General features: G+C 35.5%; 2 protein-coding genes across 3 annotated transcripts in view; one reads left to right on the top strand and one right to left on the bottom strand.

The window, feature by feature from the left end:
- tbkbp1 (TBK1 binding protein 1) overlaps positions 1-2,245 on the bottom strand; it is a 55,075-nt gene extending 52,830 nt beyond the window's left edge. The window contains exon 1 of the mRNA XM_051124745.1: positions 2,041-2,245. The gene's annotated coding sequence lies outside the window, so the exon portion shown is untranslated. The remainder of the gene's footprint in view (positions 1-2,040) is intronic.
- A 3,629-nt stretch (positions 2,246-5,874) lies between these two features.
- pdk2a (pyruvate dehydrogenase kinase 2a) lies at positions 5,875-14,962 on the top strand. 2 transcript variants are annotated; one of them, XM_051124394.1, is made up of 11 exons: positions 5,875-6,099; positions 7,155-7,296; positions 7,895-7,966; positions 8,252-8,436; positions 8,517-8,606; positions 10,270-10,371; positions 10,528-10,604; positions 10,699-10,797; positions 11,483-11,593; positions 11,825-11,938; positions 13,603-14,962. In XM_051124394.1, exons 1-11 carry the CDS (start codon positions 5,913-5,915, stop codon positions 13,744-13,746), a joined length of 1,323 nt encoding a protein of 440 aa, XP_050980351.1. In that variant the 5' UTR covers positions 5,875-5,912; the 3' UTR covers positions 13,747-14,962. The 2 variants fall into 2 exon arrangements, with proteins under 2 accessions (XP_050980351.1, XP_050980352.1); XM_051124395.1 differs by having other exon boundaries at positions 5,876-6,099; positions 10,270-10,347.
- The last annotated feature ends 1,094 nt before the right edge of the window (positions 14,963-16,056 follow it).

A 16,056-nucleotide genomic window follows, 5' to 3' on the forward strand; every position in this document is an offset into this window, starting at 1 on the left:
CGTGCTCACAGCTGGCTATTTTCTTATAGGTGAATAAATAAAGAGAACAAAACAATGTATTTTTTTTCACAGCTCTGACAAAAGCCAGTTCAAAGCAGCATAAATTATAATCACATGTTGCAACAATGAGCAACATGAGAAGTGCTTTGTGACTGGGAATAGCTGAAAGGCTAACGTGATTCACCTCCCAACGTCAGACCCTTAAATTAGCTCCTGCAGACTGTCTCCCACCAGGAAAAAAAGGCGGTGCTGCTAATTAAGTGCACAATAATCAAGTCAAGAGTCCAAACAGAAAGGAAAAAAATGAAAAGACATGGGGCAGTCCATAGTTATTTTTATTTATTAAGTTGTTTTTAATATCCCTTTCAAGCAATTTATAAAACATGATTTAGTCAGCCATCCTACATCACTTTTCAACACGCAACGCAACTGCGAAAACACAATGGCTGTCAAGAGTGGAAATCAAGCTTTTCAAAAAACAAAGCTTGTTTAGAAGCATTGTTTCGTGGCATATTCAGCACTGTGTGCGTAGTTTTGTTTTGTTAAATTGCAAATTACTTCAGCTATGCAGAGATCAGAGAGAACTTATAAAAAATTGTTCTGTTTTTACAGAAATCATTAAACGCTTGCATAACAATGTATCAGGCAGCATCTTTTGATTGTACTGTCACTCCACACTAAAACTTGTACATTTGTTTTTGTTAACCTGCCAGCTAGCTTCCAGAACTTAAAAACACAGTAATAATGTTTCAGATATTACAAGACCCTAATAACACAATAATCACAAGGAATGACATCCCTTGCGGAATTACAAGCTGATACAAATGTCTTTCTCTCAAATGAATTAATATTTTAACCTGCAGTCTTTAACTGGAGCATTTTTACATTCTTTGTTCATTAAAATGTAAATAAAGATCATCTAAAAACGAATCCAATTTAAGACACATTAAAAATAAAGCTCTATCAGTTCTGAGCATGCCATTCCTGTTTATCAAAGTTAAATCTTACATTTATCATTTACGTTTGAGCGACCACACTCTTTAAAAGCGTTTCAGCACCTGGAGCTGTCCAGTGCATCATTACAAATGACCGTCCGCTAAACCACAATACCCACAACCTACACAAAACTAAAAGAAAACCCGTATTTCATCACTTTAACAACAGTCGTTTAAGCATTAAAGGCTGTCAGCCGTGAACAATTCAGTGCTTTGAAACAATTACATCGTTAAGTGGGATTAGCCTACCTATCACTCGCCACATCAGCACACTATAATGCGGTTGTGCAGGGACTGTTGTTGTCTCATTACACAACACAGCGAACCTGCTGATGATGCCAGTGATATTCCTTCATGGCTAAAGTTTTATATTTTCCCACATTTTCAGACAAATACCAATTGTAATTTATCATAAGGTTAATGCTCCATTTGATAAATGACAAAACCGAGTGTTGGAATGTCATCTTTAGCATCATCCTTCATGCATGGGTGCTCTACAGTAAGGAAAAAGTTATTTATAGTGTTGTACGGGACAAACCACACCATCCACTGTTATTTCTCCCTATAGACTGGTTATTTATTATATCCTATAATAAAATAAAATTATAAATCTCGTCAAACAAGTCATTAAATATAATTTCCACGGTCGGTTAATCTTAATCAGCTCTGGTTTTGTAAAAACCACATCCATTCCAGCGCAGTTTTTGATGCATTTGACGATCTACTTGCAGCGGCTGAGCAATGCTGATGTCAAACCGCAAGCGTATTCTTTTGTTTCAAAAACTGCCTGTATTTACAACATATACCCAAACGAAGAGATCCTAAAGACAGCTTTATGAAAATATCTCAATGCATATCGGACATGCAAGGCTTCCCGTGTTGCCTTGCCTTGTATTTACACGGACATTTGTAGAGCACTCTGTAAAACATGGCTGTGCGCTGTTTGCCACTGTAGAGCCTGTAATGATGTAACCCGCACTGCAATACTCCAACCATACACACCAAATCACACATTCTACGATAAAATAAGGGAAAGAGCACTCACGGTGTGTCATAGATCCGTCCTCTGTTGACATGTCTTCAGTGAAGGGCCAGGCACCCCAAAAGTGCTGGTTAATTGTGTGAGGCTGATGCCCGCTGCTCTCCGCTGCTGTTGTTGGTTCAGATGCTCCCAGTGAGAGATCAGAGAGAGTTTGAGCGCCACTGCTGAAGATTCAATATAAAACATCACCGACACAGCACTACATAACTCTCATGTCCTGTTCAAATGGGCTTTACTTCCTGGTTGGTTCGGGTCCTAGAGACTTCTGTGCTCCGTCGGTACCATTATACATAGAAAATGTATTTATATTTATGTATTAACGATCAATATATTAAATTATTCAATAGTTATTGAAAATATACAGCATAATATAGGATATTGTGTTAATATATTGCAATGTATTAAATAATGCATAAGAAATTGCCACTTTACATATATTGAAAAATATTTGACAATATATTTACTTATACTGTATATGGTTTTATATAGAGTCATAAACTATACTGTGTGTTTATATACACATGTTATATACATACATTTATATACATATGTGTAGTACTTACACAATACAGACACACACATGTATTTATTTTTCTTATGTAACCCATCTTTTCATATATGAAATATATAACTATAAACAATAAAATGAGATAAGTTTATGAAAATGTGTTCATGTAAAAAAAAGAGAAAGTAATTAATTGAATGTTCCAATAAAATGTGTATGTCTGTGTATATGTGTGTGTGTGGTTAGTGCTGTCAAACCAATAATCGCGATAAATCACATCCAAAATAAGTTTTTGGTTGCATAATATATGTGTGTATATTGTGTATGTTTATTATGTATATAAAAATACACATACAGTATATATATATATATATATATATATATATATATTTTTTTTTATATATATATAAACATATATAAAACATATATACATATATAAACATTTTCTTGAGTACATAATAAAATACATGATAAATATACACAGTACACATAAACAAGAACTTTTATTTTGGTTTATTATGTATATAAAAATACACATACAGTATATATATATATATATATTTTTTATTTATTTATTTTAATATTTAAATATATAAAACATATATACACATATAAACATTTTCTTGAGTACATAATAAAATATATGATAAATATACACAGTACACATAAACAAGAACTTTTATTTTGGATGCGATTAATCATGATTAATTCTTTGACAGCACTAATATATAAACAAGAACTTTTATTTTGGATGCGATTAATCATGATTAATTCTTTGACAGCACTAATATATATATATATATATATAAAAAAAAAATGTTTATTTTGGATGCAATTAATTATTAATATTAAATATTAATATGGTTTATGCATATATGTCATATACGGAAATGTATTTTTTAATATATTGCACTAGATTGTATATGTTTTTGTTTTTATTGTTTTTTTTTTTTCTGTATCATAAGGATAAAAAAAAATAATAATTTGAGTAGTATATCATCCTTTTATTTCCCCAAAACATTGTAATTATCTGATTGAACCCCACTATACTTAAATTCATGAAGCTGTAACCTTTTACACAAAGAAAACACTAAATAAATAGTTTTGAGCCCTACAAGAACACTGTTGAAAATGCAGTAAAAAATAATATCACACATGCATGAGCTGTGATAACTGTGATTCACTGTGCCGCACATCCAGTATAACAGCAAGAATGTAAGTGATGTTGCTTCTCCGCTGGTGTGTGATATAAATACATTTTTATCTTTTAAAATCTGATGGCTCTCTAGCAAAGTATCTACTGCGTTCTTAGGTTAAGGGTTTGAAAGATATCACTGGGATGATACCATAAGATATAAAAGCTACCAAAGCTGTACTTTATTTACACCTAAATGGTACATATTGGTTTTATAAAAGTACATATTAGTACCTAAAGTGCACATAATATTTTGAAAGGGTACCACCCCAGTGGTGTGGTTATAGATTTCAGATTCTAACCACGGTCATCTGTATTGTTTGCCTTCATGAATACTCTGTGTATTGTCGGATCCTACTTATCTGACACACTTCTTTTTGCATACTCTGTATTGGAAATTATGCATTTTTGGACTTAGGGCCCCAAAAAACTGTTCCTCTCTCTGCTTTTTTTTCTGCATCACTCACATAACTCTGGTGTGAGTCAGTCCAAAATGAAAATAGGCCGCAAGGTGCAGAGAGGTAATCAGAGAATTTGTTGCATTTATTCATGGTTTATGGCAGGAGGTCAGTGAGAGTACATGCCACAGTATTGTAACTTTTTAATGGAAAACTTTTGAAAAGTTAAGGTTAAAATCTTTAGAATTACTGTAGTTATCATAGTTCAAAATATAGATGCTTTTAGATATAAATTATGGATTTATAAATAATTTTAATGGATTTGTTGTGGATTTCGTCGTCAAATTTTACTTGTTATGAAAACAGCCACTGAAAAGGAACAGACTGAGAGTGCCCATGACATTTGGCTCCAAGCTGTTCCATTCAATGAAGGTACAAAACAGCACATCAATGGCCCGTGTCTGACCAAAGGAAATTTCCACTGGGCATGTTTTCGTCTCCCCAGGCCCTCAGGTCTTAATGGCTATACAATCACTTCTGCATAGACGGAATACTTTGGAGTTTAGATAACAAAGTTTACAGCAAGAAAATTTACTACAAATGATCCTTTCATTTAACACAGTGCAGCATAACCATGCGTTTCAAAACTATAGGGACAAATAAACTGTTTAAGTCTACATAAAGTGTTTTAACACTTATTGATTTACTATAACGATCACAAAAACAAAAAATGTAATGCTCTAAAACAAATTTACCCCCCTATTAATGGTGGTGGAAGGTTGAAAGAAATTCCACAAGGTGGCGCAGTTGTTCACTAGCGTGGAGCTGTATATTTGAACATATGGGAAACGTTATTCATAATAATTTAATCATGGAAAGCCACTACATATTGATTTATCTAGGTCTCCATTGTGAGAAATCATCTGATGAGAATCACCGCACAATCCATAATTATACCAAATGCACATGGGAATCTGCTGACTAATCTCAGTGTATTCATTTTTTAAGATGCACATTTGAGGAAAGATATTTGTCATACCTCTAAGCACATATAACCCATACAAATGAGGACATCTCTAATTTACTCAGCTGACTGCTGGCTGGAAGGAGAGAGAAATATTCATGACTGAGTTGTCGCTTATCGAGTCCTTGTTATGCAAGAATGGATTTGGCATGTTAGTCTTTCATAGAACATAATGTCCTGAACCACTAATTGACCATTAAAAAACAGAAGACTCTGGCCGGGGAAATTATGCACATTATGGATTTGTCCCCATGTTTCCTGAACAGATCAGTGGGGTAATATTTCATAGATTTATCTTGAGTTTAAATCGACTAATTCAATTCAAATGACTTGGCAAAAGTGTTATTAATTTATTACAGCAGGTTGTAACTTTTGCACTTGTTTACCTCAAAGATGAAACTGAAGTTTTTTAGTTTTATTAGTGATTTTGTATAGAATAGGTAGCCTACATTATTATTAACACAATACGTGACATTTTAATATTCATTTAGCTTTAATAATTTTCATAATAAGCATCATAGTTTAGGATGGGAAGAACATATGTCGCAAACCACACAGTGGTCAAAAGACGCGTGTTTACGTCCTGACTGAATGCTTATATTTATAGGGCCAAGAGCAGCATATGGCCCCGCCTCCACATGCTATTGGACGGATCTGTACTAGTAATAGGAACCTCGGGCTCTGATTGGCTGTTGAGTGTTCTTGGAAGAACAGCTGCCTCATAGACCAACATATAGCCGTCTCAGCACATGCATGATAAACACCGTGGCTATTGAAAAATCTGGATCTTTGCAGCTGATATATCTGGTATATTTCGGCAAAATGAAGTTCGTCAGGTTTATTATGAAGAATGCTGCTTTGGCCAGTGCTCCTCATCACATTGAACACTTCTCCAAATTTTCACCTTCTCCGCTTTCTATGAAACAGTTTCTGGATTTTGGTGAGTGCTTTTTCTACTGTGTTATATTGTTCGTTTATGCAATCCTATGCATAACTAATAGCTTCATATAAACGCTGTTTATTGCCCATGAAAGTGGTCGTGTGTGGTCGCAGAACAGACAGTTGCATTAATGCAACTAAATATTATTATTGTGCACTATAGTGCGTTTCTGATTACGTCCATGGTTATGTAGCACCACTGCATGTGTTCTTTATCAATAAATTATTTGGTATTGCTTTACCAGCTGTGTGTAGCTATGTCCGATTCGGGAACAAATTGTTCTTAGATTCGGATCTTTTCAGTGAATTCGCTGAACCGGCTCACAGAATCAGTCTGAATTTATTTACGAATCTGATTGAACTATACATCGGACTGAATTAACAATTCTATAATTTAAACCTGAACTGAGCATATAAAAGAATTAGGAATAAACCAAGAACTGCCAAATTACTTATCTAAACAGCAGAAAGCCTAAAAATAAAACGTATTGGAACTAGTTTTCGTCCTGATTATGTTATTTTGTGGTTTTTAATAAATAGAATTACAAATAAAATTCATGCAGGAGATGTAAATAAATTTTAGTGTTCTTTTAATTAATTTTAGGAGTTTAATCATGGCTGCAACAAACTGAACTAGGACACAATATATGACATTAAACATCCTTATTAATACAATTTAATCGTCAAAGCTGACATTTTCCAACATAATGTCTTTAAACTTTTTACAGCACGCCAAAGACGAAGTGACGACGCAGTGATTCAATCGTTTTTTTGAACCGGTTCTTTGAAACAAACTGTTCGAAAGAACCGATTCGCGGGAAATGACTCGGAATTTCCATCCTACTGTTCATAGGCGCGAAGTGTTGCATCATTTTAACCGCTGTTGGCTTTGTTTGCAATCACTGCCATGTTTATGCACCTGTATTCGACTGTGTTTAATTGCATTATTTATGAGCAACGTGCATACATTTTAGTTCCAAACTCATACCATTATACTAATTAATATTTATAACATGTCGCGTGTGTTTACCAAGATGCAATGTTGCTTTCCTCCAGGTTCTACCAATGCATGTGAGAAAACGTCTTTTGTTTTCCTGAGACAAGAGCTGCCTGTACGTCTATCAAACATCATGAAAGAAATAAACCTGCTCCCCAAAAGATTACTTGCCACACCTTCTGTACAAATGGTTCAAAGCTGGTGAGTTCTACCACATTTTACTGCATTTATAATTGTATCTACCTAACCCAGATTTGTTTTAGCAACTTCAGTGTTTAAAATGCGATTAGGTGGCCAGAGACGTGGTTTTTATATTTAGAATGACACGTAAACACCGCGGTCTACTTGAGACTTGGCCAAACGCTGAACTTGCTGAGCTTGTGAACTTTGCCCTATATTCAGCTTCAGGGTGGGAGCTTACACTTCGTCTTTAAGGAGGGATTCTGTTGTGAACTTTGGCATACTTTCACTAACTCGTGTTTGTACGCGTCACTTCCCATCGTTGTTGCCTTTTAGGAAGAGTGGAAACTTGGAAACTCAGGCATAGCCACAACAAAACAACCTCCCATTAATATGCATGATATGCAACTGTTTAACGGTTGTTTTTCCACAGATGTTAGGTCAGTGTTCTTGTAAATGCATCTGTTTACTAGTGTAACGCATTTATCTGTCATCTTATCCAAAATCTCAGATATCTATAGATAATACAGTGCTCACATAGCATTGAATTTTGTTTTAATAATATTCTATTTTTTTTTTTCAAAGAAATTAAATCCTACTTCTTTTGTTGTCTGCTAAGGTATATACAGAGTTTAATGGACATCTTGGAATTCTTGGAGAAAAGTCCAGATGAACAAAGTGTATTAGAAGAGTAAGTAGAAATAAATGTGTGAATTTCATAAAAAAAGAAAAAATCTTATGTTTGACCTCAACATCAAAAGAAATGATAATTTTTTTTTTTTTTTTTACATTTTTTAATTTAAATTGAATTGAGTTGTCATACAGTTACATATACAAATAGGCTTTGTTGTCAAACTACTTCTTTCTTACTTAAAAATACTTCTTAATTTCTCTCCTTGATTTTGGGGTCAGATATGTCCCAGATTTCTTCTTCATTGTTCATTGCACATTTTAACGCTCTTGAATATGCACACAGGTTTGTGAATGCTCTAGTCAACATCCGAAACAGGCACAATGATGTTGTACCTACTATGGCCCAAGGTGTGATTGAATATAAAGAAGTATTTGGTCAAGATCCAGTCACCAGTCAGAATATTCAGTATTTCCTGGACCGTTTCTACTTGAGCCGAATATCAATCAGAATGCTCATCAACCAGCACAGTAAGCGCAATATTCAGACCAAATAATAATTCTTGTTTCTTAAGTTGCTTGTATTTATGTCTTTTTATCGGATTTTTCAGCTCTTGTATTTGATGGTGCTACAAATCCAGTTCACCCCAACACCATTGGCAGTATAGACCCTCATTGCCAGGTGGCAGAAGTTGTTAAAGGTAAAGTATGCAAAATATATCTACTTTCAATCTGATGAAAGCACAAATACATAGAGTGGGTGTTTGTGTCAAATGTGCTACTCAAGATCAGTGACCCATTTGTTTAGTCAATACATATACAGTGCATTTTTTCACATTTTATATTGCAGCCTTATGCTAAACTGTTTTAAATTACTTTTTTCCACATATGAATCTACACTCCATATTCCATAATGACAAAGCACAAAACAGATTTGTGAAAACTTTGCAAATTTATTAAAAAACAAAACACTGAAAGAAGTACATTGCATAAGTATTCATACCCTTAACTTAGTTCTTAGTTGAAACACCTTAAAGCTTAAAGTCTTTTTTGGGTATGATGCAAAAAAGTTTTGCACTTCTCCATTTGGCAGTTATCTATGATTCTTCTCCTCACCTCTTCATCTCTCAAGCTCTGTCAGATTGAATGGGTGCTGACAGACATTTTCAGGTTTTTCTATAAATGTTTGATTGGACTCAAGCCCAGGCTCTGGCTGGGCCAGTCAAGGACATTCACAGAGTTGTCTATAATCCACTATTGCTGTGAGCTTAGGGTCATTGTCCTGTTGGAAAGTGAACCTTCTGCCCAGACTGATGTTCTAAATGCTTCTGAACTAGGTTTTCATTAAGGCTATCTCTATATTTTGCTGTGTTGAGCTTTCCTTCTACTCTGACGAGTCCCTCAGTCCCTGCCCCTGAAAAACAGCCCCACAGCATGAGGCTGCTACCACCACTCTTTACTTTTTGGATGGTACTGTGCAGGTGATGAGCTGTACCTGGTTTCCTCCATACATCATGCTTGGAATTGCAGTTCATCAGACCAGAGAATCTTGTTTTTCATGATTTGAGAGTTCTGTTGTGTCTTTACTGAGGATAAAGACCGGATTGGTGGAGTGTTGCAGTGATGCTTGTCCTTCTGTACATTTCTCCCATCTGCATATATGATCATGGAGCTCAACTGGAGTGACCATTAGTTTCTTGGTCACCAGTCTAACCAAGGCCATTCTCCATAAACAGCTCAGTTTGGCCAGGAGGCCAGCTCTAGGAAGAGCCCTGATTGTTTCAAACTTCTTCCATTATAGAAAATGAAGGCTACATGCTTCTGTGAATCCTCAATGCAGCAGATTTTTTTTCTGAACTCTTCCCCAGATCTGTGCCTTGACACAGTCATGTCTCTGAGCTCTACAGGCAGTTCTTTTGACCTCAGGGCTTGGCTTTTGCTCTGATAAGTGTTTTCAGCTGTTAGACCTTTTATTGAGAGGTGTGTGCCTTTCCAAATCATACTCATTCAAATGAATTTGCCACAGGTTAACTCCACTCGAAGTGTAGTAACATCTACAAGCGATATTAGTGCTCCTGAGCTAAATTTCAACTGTCCCAGTATGAATACTTATGCAATATAATAATTTCCGTTTTTTTATTTCTAATAAATTTGCAAAGTTGTTACAATCCTGTTTTACGCTTTGCCATTATAGTGTAACGAGTATAGACTAATGTGGAAAAAAGTTATTTATAAAGCAGTTTAACGTCAGACTGCTGATGTTAATGAAGGGAGTATGAATACTTTCGCAAGGCACTGTAGATGTATACATATGCACTCCTTTATTATTCTAAAAATATTATATAATCACTTTTTTTTATGCAGATGCATATGAAAGTGCCAAGATGCTGTGTGACCAGTACTACCTCAGCTCACCTGACCTGGTGCTTCAGGAACTCAACAGTAAGAAGAATATCATTATATTAGGTAGCATGGAAAATCACAATATATAGGCTCAGATACTAAATATATTCCATCTATTGGTTGTATTTGTTTCATGCAGAATTGTTCAGAGCTTATCAGTAATATGTTTTAGCAGCTATAGACAATATTGACAATGTGACTGTGTTCTTCTATTTACAGCTAATAACAGGAACCAGCCTATTAACATAGTGTACGTGCCTTCCCATCTGTACCATATGCTGTTTGAACTGTTCAAGGTGAGCTGTAGCCCATCTCATATTCTGTCCTGAATCAGTGCTGTTTATTTAAGGCCGGCAGAATGTTGTCATGACAATGTGCTTCTTTCCCCAGAATGCAATGAGGGCGACCATTGAGAATAATAAAGAAGGCAGTAATCTTCCACCCATTCAAGTTATGGTGGCTATAGGTGGAGAGGACCTTACTATCAAGGTGATTTTAATTTGAAAGACTGGAATAATTATTTCACAGAAGCATTATTGCAGTGTGTTCAATAATTATTAATAATAATTAATACGAAATATGAATAAAAACTACAATAGTATCTCAATGTAATATTAGCCACCTTTTGTCCATATCAAATTATTTGAAACAAAATGTTAAATATTTTCATGGCAATTATGCACATTTTCCAGTAAATTCTCATTCTTTTGCATTTTTAATTTTGAGTTTGTTGGTTTATTAAATTTTGAAATTATAAGAAAATATTCCTTTTTTTTAAGTTCTGGTGAGGTATATTCCTGAACATTGTAATTCAATTTTAATTTAATTATCGTTTTTTTTTTTAACCTTATGGTTGTTAAATTCAAACTTTTCTAAAAAGTTGTGATTCTAGTCTTATGCAACTAGAGTCAGCAGTCATTTTCCCATCAGTGAAACACCTGCTGTTGCATAATATAGTACATGAGAGCAGACTGATCTTGTTTGGTTACCTTGACTATGGTGATTTTTAAGTCCTGTACATGTTAACCAGTCATCAGGGTTCAGAGTCAGAGTAACGGCCAATGTCTCTGTGTCTGTCTGGCATCTCACCTTCCTTCCCCTTTGTCACTCATTCACATTTTTTTTTTATCCCCCCCCCAAGTTTATTCTAAAAACGTCATCTTTGTCTTTGTAGATGAGTGACCGAGGTGGTGGAGTTCCTTTCAGGAAGATGGAGAATCTCTTTAGTTACATGTACTCCACAGCACCAAAACCCCAGATGGATGATAAACAAAGGGCTCCCCTGGTAAGATTTCACCGCATTACACATTAAACACAAATAGGATTGCAAGGGACATAATTTAAAGCGTCCACTTTACAGGGTTAACTAAAACTAAAAAGCAAAAGCTAATAAAAATGACAAAAACACAACAAAATTACTACAATTTAAACTAAAACAACTAAAAACATAAATACGAAATGTTAATAAAAACTACAATAGTATCTCAATGTAATATTAGCCACCTTTTGTCCACAGGCTGGGTTTGGTTATGGGTTGCCCATTTCTCGACTCTATGCCAAGTACTTCCAGGGTGATCTTCAGCTGTACTCTATGGAGGGCCATGGCACTGATGCAGTCATTCACCTGAAGGTACATTTAAAACCTATTTTAAGGGATAGTTCACTCAATTAAAATTTTGTAATTTTTTCCCCCAGAAAGTTACAGTTCAGTCATTTATTCCATTCGATTATTTATGTCATTCCAAACCTGCTTGACTTTATTTCTTTTGTGGGACACAAATGAACATGTTTTATCTCATTGGCAGGTTTGGAACGACACTTGACATATTTCGTAGTATGAACCTTAGTCAGGTTATATGTCATATTGAATTTTACACAGATGAAAATGAGGCAGAGAGGGATAAACTTTACAATGGCATGTTCTGTATGAAGGTCTACAATCATGTAATTGTCACAACTCACATATTTCAACACTGCTTTGTGGAGTTCTTGTCTACTGAAAGTTGTTTTTAGAAAGACGTTGCATCAGTTGAACCATCGAATGTGGTTAAACAACTAGGGCCCTAATAAGTCCATTTTATTTTTTCCTATATTCTTTTTTTTACGTTTGTTTAATTTTAAATTTGTTTGGATTCTGGTTTTTTTTTTTTCATTCCGTGACATTCCGTGTTATACAGTAAATTCCATTTTTATGACTGGATTCTGCAATTCCATCCGTGTTTTCCACGCTGTGGAACAGTACAATCCACTGAACGCTACTTACCCTTTACAGCCTAATTTCCATTTCCGTCAAAAATTAAAGGAGAAGTCCACTTCCAAAACAAAGATTCACATAAAATGAACTCACCCTCTTGTCAGCCAAGATGTTCATGTCTCATAAAGAAATTGTTTTTTGAGGAAAACATTTCAGGATTTTTCTCCATATAATGGACTGATATGGTGCCTTGATTTTGAACTTACAAAATGCAGTTTAAATGCAGCTTCAAACGATCCCAAATGCGGTTGTAAACAATCCCAGTCGAGAAAAAGGGTCTTATCTAGCATAACGATTGGTTATTTTCATATTGATATACTTTTTAATGTCAAATGCTTGTCTTGTCTTTCTCTGCCTGAACTGTTTTTTTCCGGTTCATGACAGTTAGGGTATGTCGAAAAACTCCCATCTCATGTTCTCCCTGAACTTCAAAATCGCCTGTTTTAGCTTTTTTGTTAAGGTGTTTGAATCAAAAGTGTTTGATCTTCTTTGCATCTTCACTTTACAAAGACTGGGTTGGTACTTCTGCAGCGATGTAGGATGATTTTGAAATGATTTTTGAAGTTGAGGGAGAAAATACGACAAGCGTTTAAGATTAAAAAGTATTTAAATAGTTTTTTTTTTAAATGAAAATAACCGATCGTTTCGCTAGATAAGACCCTTCTTCCTCGGCTGGGATCGTTTACAACCGCATTTGGGATCGTTTGAAGCCGCATTTAAACTGAATTTTGGAAGTTCAAAATCAGGGCAACATATCCGTCCATTATATGGAGAAAAATGCTGAAATGTTTTCCTCAAAAAACATGATTTCTTTAAGACTGAAGAAAGAAAGACATCAACATCTTGCATGACAAGGGGGTGAGTACATTATATGTGAATCTTTGTTTTGGAAGTGGACTTCTCCTTTAAATATGGTGCTACCCTGACTAAGGTTTATTCCTTAAAAGTCTTCGGCACACATTTTTACTTTTAAAAACGCTTGTAAATGAGAGACACTTGCATTGTTGTAACAGATTACATCATGTGTTTTCCCCCCTCAGGCTTTATCCACTGACTCAGTCGAGAGACTCCCAGTGTTTAATAAGACCGCTCGACGAAACTATGAAGTCACACAGGGGGCAGATGACTGGTGCGTCCCCAGTCGAGAGCCTCTGGACCTTGCCGTGTTTAGACTGGCCAAGTGAAAGCGAGCATGCAGCCTCCAGGAAGGATACAGGATACAGTTCTATGACCGACGAGTGCAAACGGGGATGGCCATAGCGTCCACATGGCCGAGCCCCAACTCACCACTCACTGTGAAGCCGCGTAGTTTCTCAGCAATACCGTAGATGTCGCATGCGTTTTCCTCTACACCATGAGTCTGTCATTAGTTTTTTTGGTTTGAGAAACTAGGCTTTGTCACAGTGTTACCTTGAACAATACCAACTCGTATGAAGTGGGACAAAGTGCCAAGTTAATCTGCACTGAAGCGCTCTTCCATTATTGGAAGACTGTTAAGTGTGAAGTGAGCCAGACGGACAGTTCACGGAGGTCATGCTCACTGCATTGGAGAAAAGGGCCATCTAGACTAGTGGAACCAGCACGTGGGCTTGTGCCAAGAAACGTAAGAACACATGAATTCAGTGATCAAGGGCCAAGATGTGGTGATAAAAACCAATATGCAACCCATAATGGATCATATATGTTAAAGTCTACAAGGCGAGCTTGTTGCAATGCTGAAATCAAGGAACACTTGTAATTAAATGTCTTTGATTGCTAGTTTAGGAGTATTTCTATTCAAAATGGCTAGAGGAGAAAGAGATTGGAGGCCATAATGGTAACTGTATTAGTGTGTGGCCAATTATGTCAGTGTGTTCCCTCGGATTTTCTTTACGCAAGAGTTTAAAAAGGGGATCATATAAGTAATTGTGTTTAGAACCAGTTAAAACCAGAATGTACCAATAATCTCATTGATTTAAACTTGAAGAACTTACAATTTATGCACCGAGCATTTCAGACACAGACACAGTGTTTATTCTTAAACATGCTGAAGCATTTTAGATACCTCATTGACTGAAGTTAGTTTGTCAACTTGATGACCTTTGCTGAAAAAAAACCTGTTGCCTTTTTTAGTTTTGTGGGTCTTTGGCCACTAGTTCTCTGTGATATTATATAGCATGCAATCAGAGCTTCTAATTTTAACCCTTCTCTTTCGAGAGCATGCCTACTGTATTAAACCAACCATCTGCTTTGAACTTGCACCGTATAACCTTACATGTAAGGACCATATTTTGTGTATTTATATTTTTGTTTTTGTTGTGTTACCCTTGAAAATCTAAACTTTATTTTTGTAATAAGTTTCTCATCTTAAGCAAATGATGTGTTAAAATGGAAATAAACAAAATTTTTGTGTACATTTTACACTGAAGTGGAGTCATTTATGAGGTAAAGGAATAGTTCAGCTAAGAATTAAAATACTCTCAGGCCATTCAAGATGTAGATGAGTTTGTTTCTTCTTTGGGACGTATTTGGAGAAATCACATTACATCACTTGCTCAACAGTGGATGTGAATGGGTGCCGTCGGAACGAGAGTTCAGAAAATATCGCAATAATCCAATAACTTCAGTTCATCAGTTAACATCCTGTAAAAGCGAAAAACTACATGTATGTATCGTCATTAATATGTCAGACTGTTGCTTTCAGTTAAAATATAAGTCCTCTATCCATAATATTGCTTTCTCCAGTGTCTAAATGAGGAGAGAAATATGCACAGATCAAGCACTGTTTACAAGTGAAAACAGTTCATTCATTTTTTCTGAAATGAATCTAAATTTTAAATTAAATATAGACGAATCCTTAAAGCTACAAAAGTGATTAATTTCTAATTTTCTTTTGTTCTTTGGTTAATAGGCATCACAACAGCTTAGGTTATTTGGCTGCTAGGGGTGGGGGGAAAATTGATTCACATATAAATCTAGATTCAGTCTTGTAGCAATTCGTATAATTCTCAAATTTCAAAAAACGATTTTCTAGTTAATATAATAATGATAATAGCATGATGTTGGTGGAACAAAACAGCAACAGCAATGGATGAGGAAAAACAAATACATCCTGCCCCATTTTTAGCCTGGGCAAGTGTTTGGAAAAATATTATATTAATTATTGATCTTTTGTTATTATGGGGAGTAGGGATGGGGCTGAATAGTGAATCTGTATTTGGAAAGGCATGGAAAAAGAAAAACGCCTTCTATGGAGCCACTAAAGGCACATGGTTGGCTGCTTGCTAGCGGTAGCCTGTTACATTACAGTACATGAAATTTCACTTACAACATACAGAATAAGGAAAGATGACCGATAGGACGATGGCGACCGATTTGCAGATCCTGAGCACCAGTGACATCTAATCTTGTAAAATGTGTGGTAAGTACTGCTGCTTCATAGCATAAACAGAGTACATGTGTGTGATTGCAAATCTCCAAAGTAAAAAGCGAACATGCATTCAAAAGCCATTTCA

The sequence above is a fragment of the Labeo rohita genome, chromosome 12 (genome assembly GCF_022985175.1).
Source record: "Labeo rohita strain BAU-BD-2019 chromosome 12, IGBB_LRoh.1.0, whole genome shotgun sequence".
NCBI classification, from domain to species: domain Eukaryota; kingdom Metazoa; phylum Chordata; class Actinopteri; order Cypriniformes; family Cyprinidae; genus Labeo; species Labeo rohita.

What these genes read in the sequence shown, in the direction of transcription:
- pdk2a (XM_051124394.1), top strand. Translation starts at nt 5,913, where the DNA reads ATGATAAACACCGTGGCTATTGAAAAATCTGGATCTTTGCAGCTGATA. An exon ending in AATGCTCATCAACCAGCACA is followed by an intron (nt 8,437 to 8,516) that starts GTAAGCGCAATA and finishes CGGATTTTTCAG; the next exon opens with CTCTTGTATTTGATGGTGCT. An exon ending in GAAGAATATCATTATATTAG is followed by an intron (nt 10,372 to 10,527) that starts GTAGCATGGAAA and finishes TTCTATTTACAG; the next exon opens with CTAATAACAGGAACCAGCCT.